Source organism: Tamandua tetradactyla, chromosome 13 (genome assembly GCF_023851605.1).
Source record: "Tamandua tetradactyla isolate mTamTet1 chromosome 13, mTamTet1.pri, whole genome shotgun sequence".
NCBI lineage: Eukaryota > Metazoa > Chordata > Mammalia > Pilosa > Myrmecophagidae > Tamandua > Tamandua tetradactyla.
The window spans coordinates 78,944,022-78,966,831 of NC_135339.1; the positions used below are offsets into that span (position 1 = coordinate 78,944,022).

Sequence of the window (22,810 nt, forward strand, 5' to 3'; positions counted from 1 at the left end):
GATGTTTGAAGCCAGCGTGGAAGCCTCGGTGAGTGCAGGCTCCCTGGTGCTTTGTGGTACCCAAGAGGAAGGGCTGGGGCCTCTGCACAGCGACATCCCTCATACATGCCCATGGTTGTCAGCTCAGCCCCGGACCACCTGCGAACCTGACTCCCTGTGCACTGGGTGGTGATACTGGAAAAGCCAATCTCCTTTCTCGGTTCTGAGCCCTGGTTGATACTTACGAAGATGCTCAATGATGCTGTCGATGGTCGGCTTAAAAAGAGCATTCATGGCGTCTGGACTCATCCTCAGCATCCCCTGCGAGGACCATTTCACGAAATCCACACTGTGGGAATGTGCACAGAGGAACATGCAGTGAGTGTCTAAACACTACCTAGCTTGTGTGCACATGCGTGTGCCCTGGCACAGCACCCATCACATCTAAGGCGGCAGAAAGAGGTCTGAAAGTCACCCTAGGAAATCCTATCAACCGCCTGTACTTGACCCTCAGGAGGCTCAAAAGCTAAGACATAAGCTGTTCTGTTTCCCTTTGTTTTTGCGGTGGCTGAACTTCCACCGGGATAGTGAAGACCAAAATCTAATGTGAAAAATGAGGAGATAATTAGAGGAAACTCCCTGTTTGGGATGACTACAGGTAGTTGCATTTGAGTACGTTAAGGCCTCCTTGGTCCGGCCACTCTTCTCCTACCTGAGGCTACAAAGGTGTGCACACAGGTGCACCTGTTCAATCCTCCAGGCACCTGTCACTCAACAGTGATAAGCCTAATTGCATTTGGTGTCCCCTCCCTGTCTCAAGGTTGAAAGTGTAGCATGTTCGGAAGCAGCAGCGTGGCACAGAGAGAGCAGTGGACAGGGAGTCAGGAGTGCTGGCTCTGGTCTGGCCTACCCCACTAATTAGCTGTGAGACTTTGGGCAAGTCATTAATTGGGCCCTGTTTTTTCATCTGCAAATCAAGGATAATACCACTTACCTCACCTCCCTCCCAGGGGAGGTTGTGAAGATCAAGTTAAATATCATGTCTGTGGAAACACCTTGGAAACTTTCTGGCACTAAATGCATGCCAGGAACTGTTGGTTATGTGAATCTGAGTGTGGACCTTGCCTGTTCCAAAGTTCAAACGGGCTAAGCAAGTGGCAACTCTGTCCCTAAACCAAAGCACACACAAGCTGCTTCCCATTAACACCTTCTGTGTGCTGCCAGGCCCCCCCAGATCTGAGCTGTTTCTGGGGTCTTGGCCAAAGGACAGCATGCAGCCAGTTTCCTGGGAGGAGAGCTGGGAGCCCCTGAGCAGTACTTGGGATTCAATTTGGAGCAGGTACCTTCTGGGGGGGGGGGGGGCACACTGGAGCAGAAAGAAATCAGCCTAGTAAGAGAATCTAGCTAGAACTCTGTTCCAACAGCAAGAAGACCTGGCGACTAATTGAATTTGATCCCCACTAACTGGAGCCAGAGCTTCCTAGAGAAATAGCCAATTCCAGAGAGTATACATGATGAGTCTGGAGCATCTTTACACAGCAGAAGGCAACAACCTGGCAAAGACCATTAGCATCATGCAAAGAGACTCGGGAGTCAACCTGAAGAAACGCCTAGTGGCCAACATGGGACAATTTGAGTTTCAATACAGACATAATTGCCATGGTTTCAAACATAGCAAATATGCTTAAATTCATGAGTTCTTAATGATCCTCTCTCTCATGCTCCCAGAAAAAGAGGGAAAAAAAATCACACACAAAAAAACCCTGTTAGCCACTTTAGAGGATACTAGGAAATCAACTCATTTTTTAAAAAAAACTTACACATGGAGGGAGAGAACCGAGCATTTATTCTGTCTTTCTAAAATGAACTGTATGTCTGGGCAACCAAATAGTTGAGGAGAAAAGTTTCTCTCCATAAAAGTATCCTGGCTAATACATGAAGAAGCAATGATAGTCCCTCATGAATTAATGAATCTAAGCAGGGATCTCTGATGGCTGTTAGCATCACAGAAGAAGAGACAAGCACACACATTATGTGTCCCCAGATATGTTCAATAGGAAATGCCACCATCCGTGAGGGAGACTTGCCAAAAGTTCACACTTAAATCTGACTAAGCCTCTAGGTCAATATACCAATCTGCAAAAGAAGAACATGATATAACACCATGAAGGTGTAGTGAGCAAAACTGTAGGACAACCTGTTTCTTCATCTAATAAAATTGCAGACTCTCATTGTAGAAGTTTAGCTTGGTATTTTTTAATTTAATTACTTTGGAAATATAAAGGTGACCAGAAATGGAGAGAAAAGTAGCAGAATTTATCTTGCTTCTGAACCCAATATAATTCATGTTCTACAAGTATCTTGGGAGAAAATTCTAGATTCTGGTTTTGTTATTACACTTACTGATGATCAGCCAGCATGGAGTAGGGCAGAATGGAACAGAACTTAGGCTTCACACCAAAAGCAAGAGCAACAAAATAAAAAAAAAAGAGAGATAAAAGAGACATAATCACAATTAAACTTCTGTGCATCTAAAAACTTTATCAAGAAATGATCAAGAAAATAAAAACACAACTTACAGAATGGAAGAAAATATTTGGAAAGGTTTAATATCCGGAATATATAAAGAACTCCTATAACTCAACAACAAAAAGACAACCCAATTTAAAAGATGGGAAAAAGATTTGAATAGATATTTCTCCAAAGAAGATACAGAAGTGGTCAATGAGCACATAAAAAAGATGTTCTCTATTATTAACCATCAGGAAATGCAAACCAAAACCAAAATGAGATAGCATTTTGCACCCGCTGGAATGGCTAATATTAAAAAACAGAATATAGTAAGGTTGGAGAGGACGTGGAATAAGTGGAAGCTTTGTACATTGGTAGGAATGTAAAATGGCGCACTCACTCTAGAAAACAGTTTGGCAGTTCCTCAGAAAGTTAAGTATAGAGTTACCATATGGCCCAGCCATCCACTTCTGGGTATATACCCAAAGGAACTGAAAGGAGGAACTGGAACAGATAATGTACACACTGGTGCTCATAGGGGTATATTATTCACAATTGTCAAAGGTGGAAGCAACTCAGGTGTCCATCGATGGAAGAATGAATAAACAAAAAGTGGTATATACATATATAGAATATTATTCAGCCATAGAATGAAGTTCTGATGCATGCTACAGCATGGATGAACATGGAAGACATGTTGAGTGAAATAAACCAGACACAAAAGGCCAAATATTGTATGATCTCACTTATGTGAAATAAACAGCATATGCACATAATTTCTGTTATTGCATTAGGTGGAGGTGGGAAATGGGGAGTTAATGTTTAATTGGTATGGAGTTTCTGTTTGGGGTGATGGAAAAGTTTTGGCAATGGATGATGATGATGATGGAGGCACAACTTTGTGAATGTAATTAATACCACTGTATTGTATATTTGAAAATGGATAAAATGGGAAATTTTAGGTTGTATATGTTACCAGGGAAAAAACAAACGTAGGACTGTACAATACAAACAGTGAACTCTAATGTAAATGATGGGCTATAGTTCATCATAGAACTGCAATAATATTGTTACAGCAATTGTAACAAAGATATCACAGTAATGGAAAATATTAATAGGAAAAACTATGAGAGGGTGTTTATGGGAGCTCGAAACTCTGCTTTCTGCATGATTTTTGTGTAAATTCAAAACAGATCTATTTACAGAAGAGAAAGAAAAAAGGCAAGGGGGAAATAGAAATGAAATGCTTAAAATAAAAAAGAAACAGAACTCATAGCCTAAAATTTATAATTTAGGTTTAGATCCATTTAGGGGATTTTTGCTATTAAGTTATGAAATATACTTGATTTTTTTTTTATCTTTTGTGTTACTTTTTTTTTTTGGTGTGGAGAAGTGTAGGAATTGGGCATGAATTCTACCACTGAATTACCCTTGCATTTTCTGGTAATCCCTTTTTTTTTTGGCATGGGCAGGTAATCTTTTAAAGAGCCTAATGGTCCTAAATTGTTTTGGGAACATGGAAGTTATAAAATCAGAAAATGTATAATTATGTTTTACTCATATAGCAAAGTTTTAAAATTCTGCTAAAAGTATTGTACTTTTACTATCTCTACAATTCTGTGACATTTATTCCTCGAGTTATGTTGTGAATGCTATTTTAGATAGAATAATTTTGTTACATTAATTTACATGGTCTTCATTAGTCTATCAACAATTTATTTCCCTAAAATTTGTTAATAGCATTATTCGAAATAGTCTTTAAAATTACAAATACATTGTGAAATTCTTTCTTCGTTATAAAATTTTGCTTATACCACACAGTCCAAACTGAATTTATATTTGCAGGTATATCTTTTTTGTCTTTTGCAACAGAGAACCAGAAGTCTTGATATAAGGATTATTGTAAAATAAAGAAATTTTAAGGATAATGTTTACAATATTTATGTCATGGATTTAAACTGTTTCCTTTTTTTTTTTTTTTGCTTGGGCAGGCACCGGGAATCAAACCTGGGTCTCGGGCATGGCAGGCGAGAACTCTGCCTGTTGAGCCAATGTGGCCCGCCCTAAGCTGCTTCTTTGAAAGAGAAATAGGTCATTGCAGTCCAGAGGTGGTGGAATATTTTTCAGGTTAGTCCCGTGTATGGTGGTGAAGGTGCAGACAGATAAAAAGCACTCTTGTGTTAGGGTGATGGATGTTAGGGCTAAAGAGCAGGGCAAAGGTTAATGTGGGTCATCTCGGAGAGAAGAGAAGTTGTAACAACACAGCCCAGGAGGGCCATCCCGGAGTGAAGTGGTTGGAGGGAAGAGGTTGCTTGTTTGTTAGTGAGACTGTATTTATAAGCTAGATATTTCTAATTGGCAGGTGGATTGTTTTGTTTAATGAGAATTTATGGTCAGACACATGACCTTGAGTTGCTTCAAGAGCCTTTATTGTCAAAGGACATTAAATTCTATTCTGGTCAGTATACCTCATTCCTCAAGGCAAGAGATAATAAGTTGTTTGAAAAATTTTATCATTAAGGGTTGGGAAAAAAGTGCATTCTGATTGATCCTGCAATTTTAATTTAACCAGAAATGTAAGTAAAATTTGCATTTATGGAACATTTTCTTTACGTTATATAAAATGTGCCGGCAATTATTCCTTTTATTATTAATGTCTATATTGTTTCACTAGATTAATTGCCTTGAAGGCAAAGAACGTATCTGATTTAGTAACCACTCTATATAAGAATCTAGACCAGTTAACTAGCACATGCATGGCTCAATGAATTTTTTTTAATGAATGAATAAAAAAGTGATCTATTTATATAGGCCCAGTTAGAAAAAAAGAAAATGAACCATTTCATTTTAGAGTTAACATATTTTGAATGGGGCTGTTTCATATTTATTTATATTTGACATTGATCATAAATTCAGTGCATTCCACCTTTTTGTTTTACAGTTAATGGAATTTGATATGACAAAAATGTGATATGAATTTCTGTATGCTAAGATTTTGACTTTCGGTACTGGACAAGTTTTCAAACAGAAAATTTTACAATGCACTTTCTTTGCTCATCTTATTTGCAAATATACCTAACAAATTTTTAAAAGCATGAAAAAAATCATAAAATAAAAAATAGGATGGGGGAACTAGACATTAAAATGGGACTTAAGCAACATACCAAATAATTGCTAAGTACAACCCATATTTGGATGTGGATACAAACAAATAAACAAAAATCTTATGAGACAAATGGAAAATTTTTAATCCTAATGGAGTATTTGATGATATTGACGGATTACTATTTTGAAGTGGGACAATGATATTCTGCTTATGTTTTAAAAGGTATTTCCTTCAGAAACACACACTGACACGCTGATGAGTGAGATGATATTATAGCTGAGATCTGCTTTAAAATAACTGGGGGGAGCGTGGGGGAGGCTATAGACTGGCCATGAGCTGACAGCTGCTGAAGCTGGATGATGGGGTTCATTTTACATGGGAAATGTTTGAAATTTCCCATTATAAAAGGGTTTAATAAAAGCCTTTGATTTTTGTCTGTTGTTTTGCATAAGTTTTAAAACATCTTCTAAGGATGTTCATTTTGCAACACACCGAGCCCCAGAAACTTGCCTGCATCCTGGGGACTCAGAGTAGCAGGAAACCCAGACTCCCAAGGGTTTCAGTCAACAAATATGTCCTGAACACCCACTATATAGTAGGTTCTGGTCTAGATATGGAGGATACAGCAGTGACCAAACCAGGTCAACGTCCCTGCTTTAATAAAGCTTGCACGCTTGAGTGGATGATAATAGCTAACACATAGAAACTGCTCTCCGGGTCCCAGGCATTGTGCTAAGCACCTAACATATATGACCTCACTTCATTCTCCCAATTTGCCCCTTGTGGTAAGTGGAATTATCATCTCCATTTTCCAGATGAACAGTCTGAGGACTAGAGAAGGTGGGTCACTTACCCAAGGTCACACAGCTGGCCTGTAGGATTGGAACCCGGAGTCCACACCTCTCCCTCCCCCTCCCATCAACGAGATCCACCCCCTAGACCTTGCTGAACCCCAAGCCAGCCCGACTCACTTGCTCTTCCTCAAGGCGTGCTCCACGCTGTGACCACGGAACTTCTTGTAGTAGTCGATGAAGGAGAAGGGCAGGGTGATGTTGAGGGGGTTCGTTCGGTCTGGGGCAGCTGCCCTTTTGCGAGACTCAAAAGCAATCATTAAGTCAACCCAGGCCGCTGGACGTTTGATTTTGAATTGGTCGATAAAATCCTCTCCAAAAATTTTACACAGAAGTTTTTCAAATTCGTAATCTACCCCTAACGATCCATAGGGTCCACCTGAATCAAGAACAGAATGGAAGGCTTTGATGTTAAAAACCATCACAAACTGAACCCAAACTCTGGGAAACAGGCTTGGCCACTGTTCTTCTCGAAAACACAGCGTAACACAAATTTGGAGCCACTTAGCCAGTGGACTGCTGCTATATGCTTTAACTTACACTTCAAAACCCTCGGGTTGTTCTCATTCCATGGGGAGGAACTTTTTCCCCTACAGAAATCACACATCAACAATCTGTTTAAAATTAACTATATTCTAAAAAAAATCAGTGCATTTAACTAACCATGAGTATCCTGGCATTCTCATCCGAGAAATGCAAAGGATGGGGTCTAGGACATCAGCAGAACTCTCCTCCTCTCTGTAAAGCTACCAATTCCTCCTCCTCCTCCTCCCCACCAATGTAAGGGCATGTTCTCTGCTTGGCAAACCTGACGAAAGACCTGGTGTCCTGCGACCTCCTGGTAAAGCCGACCTTAGTAGATAAATTGTAGGAGACATGAGGTTACAATCACACCCTTCCAGGACTGTCAGAAGCAAAATCCCTTGGGCAGACTCTGAAACAGGCTCCCTTTATGCCAAAGTTCACACTGTGGCAATGAGTGTTTTAAAGACTATTCACTGCATTTTGCTTTCCAATGGCCAAGAGTTGTTAGTATCTGCCGCTGCCCACAACCCCACGTGCTGGTGGCACAGAAAGAATGGAACACTGAGCATAATCTGAAATGAAGAAAACAGAATTGCCTGGATCTGTCTCAGGTGTGAGAAAATTAGCTGTGCAGGAGCTCACCTGTTGCTTTATACAGTTCCTTAAGGTGTCCCTCTGGTAGGCGTATCTGATGGACCGTCAGATCTACAGTGCCACCTCCACTGTCCACAACCACATACTTGTCACCTGGTATAAAAATAAATGACCATCCTTCACACAGAATTCTTGGTCACCCCCACCCTGAAAGAGGCTGTGGGAGAAAACTTGGTACACCCAACAAAGTGTCATCAACAGTTCCCATTAGTACAATGGTTTTGCTAATTAGCAGCACACTGAGTTACTGATGACTTAAGAGAATGCAATGACATTTGCTCAGGAGTGACAGTTAAGCATTGATGATATAAGAACCAGATGAGTGAATCTTTAAGACCCAAGCATTGATGGCACACAGTGCTGCATACCAAGCAAGAAACCCATGGGCGACTTCTTGCTATGCTAATGCCACCATAAAATTACCTGCTGCTCAACTCAAGACTTACTCGGACCTGGCAGGTTCCAATTCCTACCTGTCCTCTGAAGAGTCTACATGGTTTTACAACATGCAAAACTATAGCTCCCAAAAGAGCTCTCCCTGGGTGAGTGGTCTTTTCTTGAACACTTTCTCAAAGTGCAAAAGGAACAAATGGGAATCCATTTTTTGCCAGCAGCACAAAAACAAAAACAAAAAACAACCCAGCAAGTGCAAAGGACATTCAAGAACGCTACCTTCCTCCAGCTCGGACCAGATTTCTCCTATGACATTCTCCACCAAAAAGGTCCGACTCTGCCGATTACGCCGGATGTGTTCCTTAGCTAGTGGCCGACAGAAAGAAAATGACGACGGGTGAGAAAGCATGAAAAAGCGACAGTCATCTGCAGTTGGTGGAGGCAACAGCGTGAGAAGGTTTAGGGATGGAACATGGAGGGATACATGGTTAAACGAGTTAAATAAATACATCGGGGATGACAAAGCCAGTTCTTCCAAGAGAAAGGAGCTCTTTCCACCCAGACTTCATCTAGTCGCCTCTTGGCAGCTTTGGCCTGTGCCTTGATGAAAAACTTACCCTGATGAGATTCCCTTCCCCTGGTGACATAGTTTGGGAATGGGTTAATAAAATTGGCCAATTTCCCGGCTTTGCTGCCCGAGGAGGAAGCTGTCTGCCACGCAGCCCGCAATGCGCCTGGTTAAACAGTCTCACACCAGGGAACTTTGACTCATGGAAGGTGGCAGGTGTTTTCCTAATCTGGTTCCTGGATGAGGGGACCGGAGCCATCTGCAAACCCTGCTGAAGTCAATATGCGCTTCGGCCACAAGGTGGCGAGTCAGCCACGACGCTGCACCTCTGGACCTAGCAAAGCCCCGCACGGCCTTTTTCACCAACTCCTGGCTGTGGCTCTCGGGGTGGGGGTGGCTGAGATGCCTTGTATTGGGGGAGGGGCGGCATCTCTCCCAGGCCTCCCAGAGGCCCTGTGAGGTGGACAGGCATGAATGATCGTCCTTATGTTACGATGAGGAAACCTGGTCAGGCAGGGTTAAGGGGCTAGCGATTCCCACGGCTGCCTTGCTCCCCCCACCCCCACATTAACCCTCGGACCAAGGACCCTGCCTTTGGGGTTTAAGAACGTACAGTGACGTTTAAGGATGCAGAATCATGCAATGTTAAGGAAGGGAAAGGTGCTCTGAAAGGGTAGAGCCAGGCAGAGGTAGGGCAGATTGCATAATCCTTCGGAGCCTCAGTTTCCTCATCTATAAGTGGGGATAATAGTACTTGGCCTAAACTCCTCCTGGGCTAGGAAAGAAAGCTTCTCCACTGTATCCTCAGCACCCAGTGCAAACCCTAGGACAGAGGTGATCATGAAGGCAAAGTGCCTCGTACAAGGCTTGGCACTCAACAAATGATAACTACAGCGGGCGACTCAGAGCAAGCCTGTCTTCCCGGATGAGGGCTCTGTCCATCGCCCTTAGCTTCTCCCTCCCACAGCCTTGCTCAATCTATATATATCTAATCCGAAAGCTGGTGCTGCTGATAGCGAATTGCCCTACAAATCCCTCTGTTGCTGGTTATCCAGCCCTTGACCCCCAGGAGGAGCACACTGTTTGCAAAACAACTGCTTCTCTGGGGATTAGAATGACAAACACCCAGCCATCCGGTTTACAGCAAAGATGCGTTGTCCCCTGATTAAAGGATTCCTGTAGGCCCGGAAAAGATCCCCAAGCTTGGGGTTTCTCCCCTTTCCCAGCAGTGGCCCCAGATGAGCTTATTTTATGAATCTGGTTGGGGCATTTGCTTTCCTAAAACAACCTAGATGGCAAAACTACATGGTATTCATAAAACATGGCCAAGCAAGGCTAATAAAACATGCTCTGAGCTTTAAAAAAAAAAAAAAAACAATTGTCCCTTTTTTTTCCAGGTCAATTAAGCCCAAGATGGTGAAACGTGAATCCTTTATCGATTCATTACATCCTTGCAGGGTCAGCTGATGATGACGGCAGGCCCTGCGTGCTGCCATCCCTCAGCAGCGGAGTCCACTGGGCATTAGCAGAAGCCCCGGTGAGCAGGGGAAGGGGTGGGGACGGGCCTCGCGGGCCATCTCACGTGCTCTCGATAAAGTGGTCTGGCAGGCGCCCCCCACCCCCACCCCAGACAGCAATGCTTTCTCCTTCGGGGGAAGAGGTTCGGAAGGCAAAGCAAGACTAGGCTCACCCCCTGCCTGCCTCACCACCCTTCTGGGCGATGGTGGCCAACAGTCAGAGGATTTCAAAAAGCAAAAAGACACACTGGGCGGATGGAGACAGCCAAATTCCACAAGCCACAGGACACAGAAACCAGGCAGCGTGGGGGCAGACACATTATGGTAAAGCAAGGGAAACCAGAAACTGAGCTTGCATGGAGGCAAACACTCAAAACCAGATTTTTCTCCCCTAAACTGTTGAGCGTTGTATTTAAGAAGCATTAAGAAGAGATACACCCAAGAATTAGCTGCTTTTAAACCTGATTTCTGTTTATGAAAAACTGGGTAAGAAGCAGCATCAAGGAATGAAGTCCAGTATTTCCTTTTTGTTTTCCAATAAAAACAAAGAAGTTGAAATAGATCTGTATTTAAACAATTTAGAAGGCTGAGTATACTAACCCTGAGTGTGCAAAATCTTAATGCGTTTGACTTCCGTGCTTTGGGGAGGTGCAGCCCTGCTGGCGGAGGTGAGGCCGCCCCCAGATCTGAAGGGAAGCCCGTTTCCATGCGCTATGGATACCTGAGCCCCAATGGGGTCAGCATGCATGCCCCCCGCAGGCTGGGGCCGCGGCCTGGTGACAAAGGAACTTTTCGCCAGTGCCTGGTATTGAAGTCCACAGACTCTAAATCTTGGATTTCAAATGCAGAGAGGTGGCCTGGCGGGCAGTCACCTCCCTGAGGACGAAGACGAGAGCCCAGGGGACCTGGTGCAGCAGGAGAGCACATTACGGGTTCCGGTGTGGGGACCGAGGAAGACTTGGGAACTACTTGGGGGCAGGTGTCACTGTCTTCCCTCCCCTCCTCCCGGCCAGGAACGGGGTGGGCACGGGTGGCGGGGTGGGTTTCTGCTCTCTCCTGGGACTGGAACGCGGAGCTCAGCACCCCCTGTGGCACTGCTGACGAGCTCCCATGTGCACGGCGGTGGCTCCGGCCCTAACCTAAGGTGTCTGCAAACTCCCGGGGCAGACCCACAAGCCCTGGACACCGGAGAAAACAGTCCTGGGGTCCCAGACTGGTAAGCAAGTTTCAAGCAGGCAACCATTGAAGAGAAAAAGCTCCTTAAAATGCCCTCGCTGGGGGCTCCTTTCCCACCGTTGAATGAGCATCACTCGGGTCAGGAAAAGTCCACCCCAATCTCATGTGGGTTTTAGATTCTCTCCAGCTTTATGCCTAAACACATAATGAGCTCATCACAGATGAAGCGGCTACAGTGAATGAGTCAGCCATAAGTCAACAGTCTTAATGAAAGAATTAATAACAGGCAAGTTGGATTAGATTTAGAATCAGTTTGTAGACAAGATGAAGAGCCTAGGAAAATGCAAGGCTAAGAACTGCATTCAGGTCAATCTTGGGTTCTTGGAGAGAAGTCCCTTCCCCTCTCTTAAAACACTTGGGTGAATGCTGGCCCAGGATAACCACTGCTAGTTTACAGGGGACCTGGTGAGGGGCAGGTAGGGAGGCTGAGCATAGAGGTGCTTAGAGCCAACCTCCTCCTGGAGTATCTGGAATCTTTATGACAGCACTAAGTGCCTTTAAAATATTCAAAGGTAGAGAAGCATCCAGGGGGCTGGAGGGGAAGAGAGCAGGAGGGAGGGGGAGAGAGAGAGCACGAGGTACCCTGTGCAAACCCAGCTCCTACTGTGTCACTGCCGCTGTACCCATTGACCGTGGCCTTGCTGCTCAGCTCGATCATCTGGTGCAGCCGCAGCTTCCGGCAGTAGATGGAGGCCGCCTCGGGCTCCAGGGCAATGATGAGCTGCTCCGAGTTCTCAGGGGAGGCCAGGCCGGCCTGCAAGACAGAAACGGAGGCTGGGATCCAGGGCTGTCTGGGTAGGCCCGCTGAGAAGCCACCAGCCCCAGGAGTCACAACCCCAAGGAAGGAGCACTCATACTCTGCATTTTTTTTTTTTTTTTTTTTTGGAAATTCCCTCTACAGACCTTCACAGCACTTAAAAGTTAAGATTCAGGGATCACTCAAGTGTTGGGCTCCAAACCAGGTACCTAGAACATGTCAGGGTGGGCCAAAGGAAGTGTCCAAGCACCCCTCCCCTGGCCCCCAGGAAATGGAAATGTCTCTGGGTCATTCGGGGCTTATAGTTGGAGTTTGCCTGACCCAGAATTGAGACATGCAAGGGGAGAAGACAGGAGAACATGGACTACGGGGAGGCACACAGGGTTCACTGCTCAAACAGTGAAAAGAATAGAGCTGTGAAGGCCCAAAACTTTGAAAACCACCACAGGACTGAAGGAAGACGATCTATTTGCAGTTGCAATGGCCACGTGGTCTAACAACGTCAAAGCAAATCCAAGCAACCTGTGGTGGCCTAGGAAACAAACCAGCCATCCACCGGGCCTCAGCTGGGCAAGCATCTCATGTTGCTGTATAGCAATCTGAGCTGTTAGCTCCAGAGCCCTAGAAGGACAACTGCTATTTGCCTGCAGGTGGTTATGAATGAGGAGTGGTCCAGGAGAATGTCCTTCTTGGAATCCCAACTAGTCCAGTGTTCTCTAGAGTGTGGGTTAAAGGGCAGCTGGCAGTTACCTTATTCAAGCCCTTTATCCCTTTAATAATTCAGTCCCCTAGTTCCTATCTGTGGTTTCCACTGGAGGACAGTTTGGGAAACTTGACCTGCAGAAGTTGCATTTGCCTCTGCTCTGTGCTTTCTGGCCTGTTCCAGTCCTGGCCCCTCCAAGCCTTATGAAGGGCCAGAAGGTTCCAGGGACCACCCTTTTGAGATGGTCAGAGAAATGAGCCTGGCTTGTTTCCTTCCCACCTCATGTGAGCCTGGGCTGGATCATAAGTTCACACTGTGTGTGAACAACTGTTCAAACCATAAAGTTTCCTTGGTTGAGCCCATGATGATAAATAGAAGCAGGCTTCCCTCTCCCCATTGCTGGTGGCTGTCTTTGTTGCCCTTTCTTAGGGAAACTCGGGGTGCTGCATTCCTGCCACACATATCTTCTAGAGAAAGGTCCACAGTTCTATACCAGACCCATGAAGTTTAGCAGATAATTCTAGCAGGCCAGGGAGAGGAGGTCTGCCTAACCTCACATGTGCACAAAGGACTTAGCACAGGCCTCCTCCGACCTGGAGGCAGGAGCCCTAAACTCACCAGAGGAAGGGTTCAGCATCCGGGATGAGGAGGGGAAGGAGGATTCAGGTTAGAGTACTAAAAATGCAAACGAAGGACCTTCAGAGCCTTTAGTTCAACTCCTTCATCTTATGCTAAATGAAGCATTGCCCAGACTCAGAAAGATAGGGTGACCAACTGTCCTGGTTTGCCTGGGATGTGGGACTTTCAGTGCTGAGACCAGGACAACCTGGCTCAGAGGTATCCAACTCAGAAGTGGCAGAATCAGTCCAGACTCAGGTCTTGAGCCTTGCAGACCAGTGCTCTTTAATTCACTCTCAGCTTTTTTGTTTTAGTAAGTCCTGGGCATACAGCCTCTGGCAGCCTGACCACACACTCCTTATAGGTAGGAGGTCTTATGCCCAGGTGGCATCCACCTTCCTTTAAGCACTGCCCAGTGGAGCTGGAGCACAGGCCTGGCCTGCTGTATTACAGTGCTTCCCACATGCTGACTTTGTTGTCACTGATGATTTGCATTATATTTATTTTTAAAAGTAATTTTTGTATCGAATTTTACATAATATATTTGCATAGTTCAGAAACAAAACCGTATCAAAAGATAATTAGAGATGAGTCTCATTCCCATCCCACCCCCCACCCCCTCCACCCCACCCCCTCCAGAGCCTTCTCTCTTTAAGATCACCTGTCATCTCCAGGACTTCGAGGGGAAACTCTTTGGGGCTCAAGGAGAACATGAACTTGGATGACAAAAGGGGCAACCACAGAACCAAGAAGCACTCAGGAAACAACTTTCACAGAGAAATGAACTGATTCCCAAGCTCCAGTGCTCATGGGTGAGTGCACTCTCTTTGGCAAACAAGGGTCAAAGGTTATGTGGGATTTTTAAAAAATCCAAATGTCAGATATCTCGTTGATTTAAATATTACTTATCAAAATAAAGATGATTTAAATATTCGTTTAGATATCTGGTTCTCTAGCAGGGGTGCACACCAGAATGCCTTCCAGAGGTTTTAAAAAAATGTTCCTGCCAGATGGAGTGGTAGGGCCCAGGCCTGTATACTTTGACAAAACTCTCTGGTGCCTGATATGCCCTCATCAACTGGTTTAAAGGTCCGCTCTCTGTACCCGCGTACTCTGGTACAGCACTCCTAAACTTGCAGCCAAAACTTCTTAGTCATGACCATATACGCAATTAATTATGTCTCACTGACATACTATCAGTAGACAGGTGACTGAAAATCTTTACTTTGCAAATAACAGATGCCTCAGAATGAGGGCAGAACCTTTTTGGAAGACGCTGCCAAGCTAGATTGGATTTGGCACGTGGCCAGCCCATCCACAGTGGTTCCCCCACCCCCATTGCCTTTTACCCTCTACTGTGTCCAATGCCCACATCTGTAAGCTCAGTCCCTGCATTGAGGCCAGGCTGTGCCCAGAGTTGACATCGGTCAGCAGGCCACTGACTCAGAAACCTGAAATTAAAGTTCTCCCTCATCCCCAAGCTTCTCTTTCTCAAAGGGTCACATTAGGCGTCCTCACTCCAAAGATGGCTAAAATTGAAGTGCCCAATAAAAAGGAACATGAGCTATATGCAGGAAAGGTGAGCCCTTTCAACCTTAATCCTGAAGGGCCAGAAAAAGAAATTCAAAATAAAATAAAGAGAAGTCCCCTTCTAAAGGGCAATTATTCCATTTTCTTGGGTTTGTCATATCAAGGGCCTCATAGAAGAGGAGCTAACGCCCAGGGGTCCACTAAATGGAGTGAAGAGGGAAAGACTATCTACAAAACAGCTGGGCCTCTATGTATAAAAACTTTACAGATTTCAGAATATTAAATTCACTTGCCATACTGGAGCCCAAACACTCAGTACTAAGGAAGTAAGGCAAAGGCTCTGCCAACTCGAAAGTCAGATTACTCTTATCATGTCCCATTGGGATGTCAACCCACCAGATGGGATTTGCTATGGCAAGGCTCCCCTGGGCCTGGGAGGTAGCAGTGGGAGGCAGGAAGGAAGAAAGAGAAGCAGCAAAGGAACTCCATCGTTCATCTATGTACACCTTTGCTGAAATTCTGAGCAAGAGCTCTGATTTGGATGTGAAATATTTATATGGAAAATCAAATCCAGAAGCCCAGAGGAATGAAGAGCCTTGAGTAAAATTACACAAGTCAAGGGCCTGCGTGTACCTGGTCTGTGATACCACCATCATGGAGGTAACCCCCACTGGACATCCCACACCCTGAAGACAGCCGCTTAAAAAACACATAGATGGCCCCAAATCGGGCCCTGTGTCCATCTGCTGAAACAAGCATGGGCTGGGCCCCATGGAAAGCCTCTCATTGGTCCTTCCCCAGCCAGGCTGGCCTTGACTCTAAAGCAAAAGCTTTTCTCCATTTCCATGGTGGCGTTCCCACAGTACCTGGGAGAGGATGCAGACAGAGGGAGGAGAGAAAAGAACCCCAAACTAGAGGTGAGGAAGAGAGGCAAGGTCAGAATGGGGCCTGTGCAACGTCTGGGAAACCCAGGACAAAGCCATCACCCTCCTTCAGTGGGGCCAGGTTCCCCAGCGAGAGTGAGGGAACTGTCCCCACCAGCAAACTCCCGGGGAGCCCACAGGACAGTGAAGGTGAGAGGCAAGAAGGAGGCGGCTAGCTCTGTTCAGATTTGCTTTCCCCAGAAGAGTCCCAGAGCTGCTGGTGGACTGCAAGGAAAGGAGGAAATGCAAAAGAATTGGCTGACTCTCAGAAACCCTGAAGTCCTTATCTCTCCACAGGAGGAACCAGGAAGTGTGAGTTTTGTTTCTGTATAAACACTTTCTCAACAGAAGCCCACAGGCGTGGCAGCTGGTGGTCAGGAGGCGTGACCAAGGGACATCCGTTAGTCTACTTGTCTCATCCAGCCAGCCAGCTTGGAGCAGGGAGAGCCTCCCCTGCCTTTATTAATTCCCTCTTTGGAGCTGCTATCTCCTGTCTACTGTGCCAGACGCGAGCTCTCCCCTCCCTGGAAGCCCTGCCTGGCACTTAACAGATTCCATCTCCAACTGTACATTGCTACAGACACGTCCTGCCTCTTCTGCAAGATGGGATGTTTCCTAAAGGCAACACTCAGGTCTTTTTGCTGTGTAGTGCATGGCAGGTGATCAGGAGGTAGCTGCTGAGTGAATGAATCGACCATCCCTCCAGCCAGCCTTTATTCTGAAATTTCCTGGCCCTCGTCCCTATGGAACATAAGTATTCTGGGAAACGCATTCCGGGGACCTGACCTGGGGATTCTACAGCCAAGAGTAGCCCTCCCCCATCGGATTCCTCCAAGAGTCTGGGCCAGCAGAAGCACCACTGATGAGTTTTCTACAGGCCTCTTCCATGATCCTGAGCTCCGCTTGTGAGGAGCAGGTGGGAAAACCACACACCTCGGGGGGGGGGGGGGCTGGAAATGGGTGGTTACACCAAGGACTCGGCTCTCACCTCTCCTCCTGGGCCCTGCAGCCTACCAGGAAAATCTGGGACCGTGTCCATAGCTGAGAAAGACGGCCAGGGTTGAGTGTTCTGCTGGCCTGGCGTCAGGCTGCAGGAGGGCTGCAGCTGCACTCATTCTGGCTGTTTCATCTTAGTTTTTTCCTGATATGATTATTTTTTCAATGCAGTTTGCTCAGATGGGGAGGTAAGTGCAGGCTGTGTCTCAGCGTTAGATGAGATCATCGAACATATGTGAATATCATTTATCTGACAGATTTCTGGAGCCTACAGGTGCCTATTTCAGGCAAAATGCCTTTAGAAATTGTGCTGGTTTGAAATGATGTATGTACCCTTGAAAAGCCACGTTTTAATCCTAATCCCATTTTGTAAAGGCAGCCGTTTCTTCTAATCCCTATTCAGTACTGTATGTTTGAAACTGTAATTAGAGCATCTCCCTGGAAATGTGATTTAATCAAGAGTGGTTGTTAAACTGGATTAGGTGAAGGCGTGTTTCCACCCATTCAGGTGGGTCTTGATTAGTTTACTGGAATCCTATAAAAGGGGAAACATTTTAGAGAAGGAAGGAGATTCAGAGAGAGTAGAGAAGAATGACATAGTTACGAGAAGCAGAAAGTCCACCTGCCAACGGCCTTTGGAGATGAAGAAGGAAGACGCCTCCCGGGGAGCTTCATGAAACAGGAAGCCAGGAGAAGAAGCTAGGAGATGATGCCATGTTCACCATGTGCCCTTCCAGCCGAGAGAGAAGCCCTGACTGTGTTTGCCATGTGCCTTCTTACTTGAGAGAGAAACTCTGAACTTTATCAGCCTTCTTGAATCAAGATACCTTTCCCTGGATGCCTTAGATTGGACATTTCTAGAGACTTGCTTTAATTGAGACATTTCCATGGCCTAAAAACTGTTAACTTGCAACTTATTAAATTCTCTCTTTTTAAAAGCCATTCCATTTCTGGTATATTGCATTCTGGCAGCTAGTAAACTAGAACAGAAATAAACCAGACTTGATCCTATCCGTGACCTCCCCCCTGCCATAAAAGACTCAGTAGAGCCACCTCCAGATTTCAAACTTTCTCTGAAGGCTTCATATAAGAGGCGTCTGCCACTCTTTTTCTTTCTGTCTTTTTGCTGAGTGCTCCTATGGCATAAAGCAGTCCCAAATTTGTGAATTATATAAGAGTTTTCACCCATTTCTTCAACAAGCACTTGATGCCAGAGGAATTTTGGAGTTTCACAAATGAAACTGTATCTGTGTGAACCACTCACCAGCCCTCGCTGGCTGAATCACAGACATCCGTGTGGGAGGTCCTGGAACCCATCCACGCCAGGCCCGCCTCTGGCAATGGAAGATGCTGCCCAGAGCCTCCACTCCCAGCTCCGGGTCCAGGCCTTCTCCTCCAGCAAGCTGGCCGGTGGTTGATGCTCAACCCCCACGAGACTGGGCAGCAGGCTTCCAGGAGTCTGGAAGGAGTGGCTCCTTTTCCCACACAGCCACTTTCAAAACGTCCCAACACAGCACCCTTTTTCCACCTCATCCTCCGGGCTCTTCTGCTTGAAGTCAAGTCCGGGATGCACTTTGAGTGGGTGCCCCATTGTAGAAGGATAGAAGGAAGCAAAGAGCTACCTGATGAAAACCACTCGCCCAGGCCGATGCCCACTGAGCACTCTCAGGAGCTGGCCAGGCTGAGAACAATGGAAGTTTTGCTCAGTCATGCATCTTTCTTATTCTGCATAATAAATGGGTTTGAGGTGGGGAAGGAGATTGCCTAATTTTGGCCACAGGGTAGCAAGCTTCATCTCCATTTTGTCCTAGAAACTATTCCAAGAACAGGCTGAAGAGACCACAGTAGGGGGCAGGGGGGCAAAGCAACTGTGCCTCTAACACACCCCCCTGCAAGCCCCCACTGCCCACCCCACCCAAAGTAAGAAAGGCTTCAACGGACCACTCGGCTGTGAGCAACTTGAGGGCAGGGTCATGGGTGGCCAAGGCCATAGACCATATCCAACGTGGTCACGGGTATGAATTCGGCACCCACCATAGCCCTAGCACACAGAAGGCCACGTACAAGCTTGTCTAATGAATGGGTGAACAAATGAATGGATGCTCTTTGTCATCTTTAAAGCCATACAATGACTTTAAACTGAACACAAGTATCAAATCAGAATGACAAAGGGTCAGAAACCATGCTGCAAAAACACCACAAAGTTTATGGAGAGGATAGTCCCTGTCTACAAAGGTATCTGTCCCTAGATTTCAGAAGGTAAATTCCCCCATCCATCAACACCGGATCTGTCCCGGCTGAGAGGTGCTGACATTCCACCCTGAGATGCTACTTCAATTCCCCAGCACCCCCAGGATGCCACACCCGTCAGCCTGGTTTCCTCCTTGGGCCCCCCAAGGGCAGGGCCCCCCCCCATCTTCCCCTACCCATTCAAGAACATGGTCCTTGGTAAAAAACAACCCGGGGCCCCCACAGCCCTGACAAATTTCCCAAGCACTGTACCTCTTTCTTCATCAAGCTAAAAATAATAATTGATCCTTTTATGGGTAACATGTTTGTTGCTAACGTCTTCCTGCGGACTGGAAAATGAGGGTCAAAGCCATGAATCTTGAGTATCTTCCCTGGGAAAAACTCAGAGCACTTGGCTGGGTCTTCTATCGACAGGCATAACCTGACTTCCCCACCTTGGACACTCCCTAAAGGTGGGCACCATGGCAGAGCTCTGTGAGACCCAGGGCTTCTGCGGACAGCCAAACAGCATTTTATCCTCCCTTTTAAAGAGTCTGCCTCTTTCTAGAAGTTCCATCCTCTTCCTTCGTCTCTATAAAAAGCAAATCTATTTTTGGCAGATACATACACCAGGCCAGATTCTCATGCTGAACAGAGGAAGGGGGAGAGCAGAGGGGAGGCCTGAGGACAGGAAGAGAAGAAAAGGAAGGGAGAGAGTGAAGGGAGGGGACACTCTGCTTCCTTCAACGTGCGCAAGCTAAGCTCTGTAAGGGGCATTAAAGTCCCACATGGGGACCACTGCTCCTGATGCCGAGGTGAGCATGACTACTTTAATACGGTTGATTGGGTGGTGTTTTGAAAGTGGGGGTTGTACATGTGGCCCCAAACTCAATGTCAGTGGTATGTCCACTGGGAAAGGTGGGCAGGCTGTCTCCTGAGAGGCCAGGGGGATGGGTAATGGCCAGGGGGCATCTATTACCTCGGTCACTTTCCCCAGTCAGGCCTCAGGTCGAAGTCTCAGAAAACTGACTCTCGGCACACAGAGAGGTGACCAGGGCGTCCAGGGTGGACTTCCCTTTGAGAACCCAGGGGACTCATTACAAGAGGAGCCAGCTCCGTGCTGGAGAACAGAACACACAGGTCAGTACAGCCAGCCATTCTTGACAAGAACTTGGCCTCATGGAAGCCCTGGCATGTCAAAAGTTGCCTGCAAACAGGGAAGCAAAGTGCAAGAGGTAGAAAACCTGGGAGTTTGTGGTACCTGTGGTGATGCCACCCAGTGCCCAGGAGGATGGGCTGGTCATTGGCACTAGAATGTTCCAGCTCAGTGGCTGACCAGTGTATCCCTCAGTGATGTCACTGCCCACATCCAGGGGTCCCCTTCAGACAGGACTGGCAGCCATCATCCCTCTCTGGAATGACTGCTCGTGTGCCCCAGGATTGTTCTACAGTGAAACCTACAGAGGATGACCTGATTTCCTTGTTTCCCAGCTTCAGGTGTGCAGCCTTCAACCTCTACCCCAAGCTGACATGCCTGGCTCATGGCCATTGACCTTGTCTGTTTCTTTCTTATCCAAATATTCCTTTTCCCTAGCCACTTCCTTAAGGTCCTCACTTCCATTCACCTATGGAGAAATGGTGCTGAACCCCATTTTGACATCCTGACTCTTGAGGAGCTGCCGTGCAAGCATGACCAGGAAAGCGGATAAAGCCAAGAAGACTGAGCAGCCCAACTCCTCTCCTGCGAGACTAAGCCCAATTTCTCCCCAGGAGGAAGCTGAGGTGCTACTTGGAAGGCTCCTTTTCACCACTGTCTGCGGGAGCCTCCCTACTGCCTCCCCAGGAGGACTGTGACTACTGCAAAATACCTTGCCAGGGTTATGGTCACTACTGTGGGCTAAAAGCACAATCAGGGCTGGCTGGGCCCACACCCTGTTGATGACATCTTGCCCCAGGCTGATCCCCAGTCCCATACGCCCACCCCCACTCACCTGGTAGGCAGCCTGCCTCATGAACTGCTTGGCTGGCTGTTTCCAGATGGCAGGTACCGTGATGACCCATCTGACGTCACAGTTCTCAAACTCTGAACCCGCCTGGTCACTCAGTTCCTAAAGTCAAGGAGAGCACAGTGGGTCAAGTGGGCACAGCTGGTTCCTGAGGACATGGCTTCCTACACCTCCACTGAGACTCGAGGCTGCCCAGCCATGAACTTTTGGAGTGTCTACACCGCAGCCTCCTGGCCTTACTCAGTACCAGGAATTAGGAACCTGGTTTCTGAATATTCAGCAAGCAGGGGGGCTCCCAGCACTGCTTCATTCACTGAATATGACTGCAAGCCACCTGCCTTTGGTCACTTCCTAGTCATATGACTTCGGGCAAATGCCAACCTCTCAGGCCTCAGTTTCCTTAGGGGTACAACAGAGATAATAATGCCTAGCTCATAAGGTTGTTGGGATTGATAACGACAGTGATAATGATGACAGCTACATTTTATAAGAACTTATCACGGGTCAACCACCATGTCAAGTGTGTTGCAAATTTTATCACAATTAACCTGTTGTGGATTGAATTGCATTCCTCAAAAGATGTGTTGAAATCTTGATCCCTAGTGCCTGTTAACACGACCTTATTTGGTCTCTGCAGACATAATCAAGGTAAGATGCAATCAAACTGGATTAGGGTGGGCTCAATCCAACAACTTGTATCCTTAAAAATGAGGGACTTGGGACACAAAGACACACAAGGAGAGCCCTATGTGTTGACTGAAGCAGAGACTGAAGTGATGCATCTTGGCCAAGGAATGCCAAGGATTGTTGGAAACCACCAGAAGCTATGAGAGAGACATACGATAGATTCTCCCTCAGAACCTCCAGAAGGAACCCACCTGCTGACACCTTGCTTTTGGCTTCCAGCCTCCAGAACGGTAAAGACCAGAAGACCTTTGTTGCAGTTTGTTACAGCAGCCTCAGGAAACTAATACAAACCCGTTCAAGAATCCCGAAAGGAAAGAATTATAATTGTGTCATTTTCTACAGATGGGAGATCTGAGACTTAGATATGTTTGGTGCCTTTGACAATCATACAGCTAGATGGGGGCAGAGCCAAAAGTTGGGTACAGACCCAGGTTTACCTTGACTCTGAAGTCCAAGGTCATACATAACTAGATTGTTACATGTGGTCTCATATCTAGAACAAGGCTGGGCCTGGGTAATGCTTAACAAATGGTGGCAGCTGTCAAACTTGTCACTATCGTGCTTTACCACAACCCAAGCATATCAGGGCAGTTTTCTCAACAGGACAGGAAAGATGTGTGTGACATGTCCTACCCAAGAGCCATGCTGTCCTTGACTTTTGGTTAAGGTTAAACCATGTCGGTGGAGCCCATGTTAGATAAATGGCGTGGGTAGGGCTGAAAGCATCAGGTTTCTAACAGGTGCACTAGAGCAAGATAATACTACTGGAATAGTTCTCCGGCTCAGTATTCCCCGCTGCAAAATGGGGATAATAAAACTCACAGCATTGCCAGCAAGCTTAACTGAGAACACATGCGGAGAATTTGGCCCCAAGCTTTGCACAGGAAAGACCCCTAATCCATGCTGGCTCCTTCCGTCCTTTCCCCTGCTCCAGCCACACTCACCAGACAAACCTGAAATCGAATTGAAATGCACACGAATGCATTTCTGCATCAAAGCCAACTCTGGGGACATCTTTCAG

The 22,810-nt window shown here is 46.4% G+C and overlaps 1 protein-coding gene and 1 long non-coding RNA gene across 4 annotated transcripts in view; one reads left to right on the forward strand and one right to left on the reverse strand.

Annotated features, from left to right (window-relative positions):
• HSPA12A (heat shock protein family A (Hsp70) member 12A) overlaps nt 1-22,810 on the reverse strand; it is a 188,761-nt gene that overhangs the window by 4,863 nt on the left and 161,088 nt on the right. For all 3 annotated transcript variants that reach the window (XM_077126140.1, XM_077126141.1, XM_077126142.1), the window contains 6 exons: nt 21,088-21,204; nt 11,923-12,094; nt 8,299-8,385; nt 7,615-7,719; nt 6,568-6,826; nt 225-328 (listed from right to left, as the gene is read on the reverse strand). In XM_077126140.1, the coding sequence (XP_076982255.1) occupies nt 225-328; nt 6,568-6,826; nt 7,615-7,719; nt 8,299-8,385; nt 11,923-12,094; nt 21,088-21,204 (844 nt within the window). The remainder of the gene's footprint in view (nt 1-224; nt 329-6,567; nt 6,827-7,614; nt 7,720-8,298; nt 8,386-11,922; nt 12,095-21,087; nt 21,205-22,810) is intronic.
• On the forward strand, nt 9,988-19,865 carry LOC143654335 (uncharacterized). Its single transcript, XR_013161766.1, has 3 exons — nt 9,988-10,124; nt 14,093-14,230; nt 19,717-19,865. It is a non-coding gene; the product is annotated as an uncharacterized LOC143654335 (long non-coding RNA).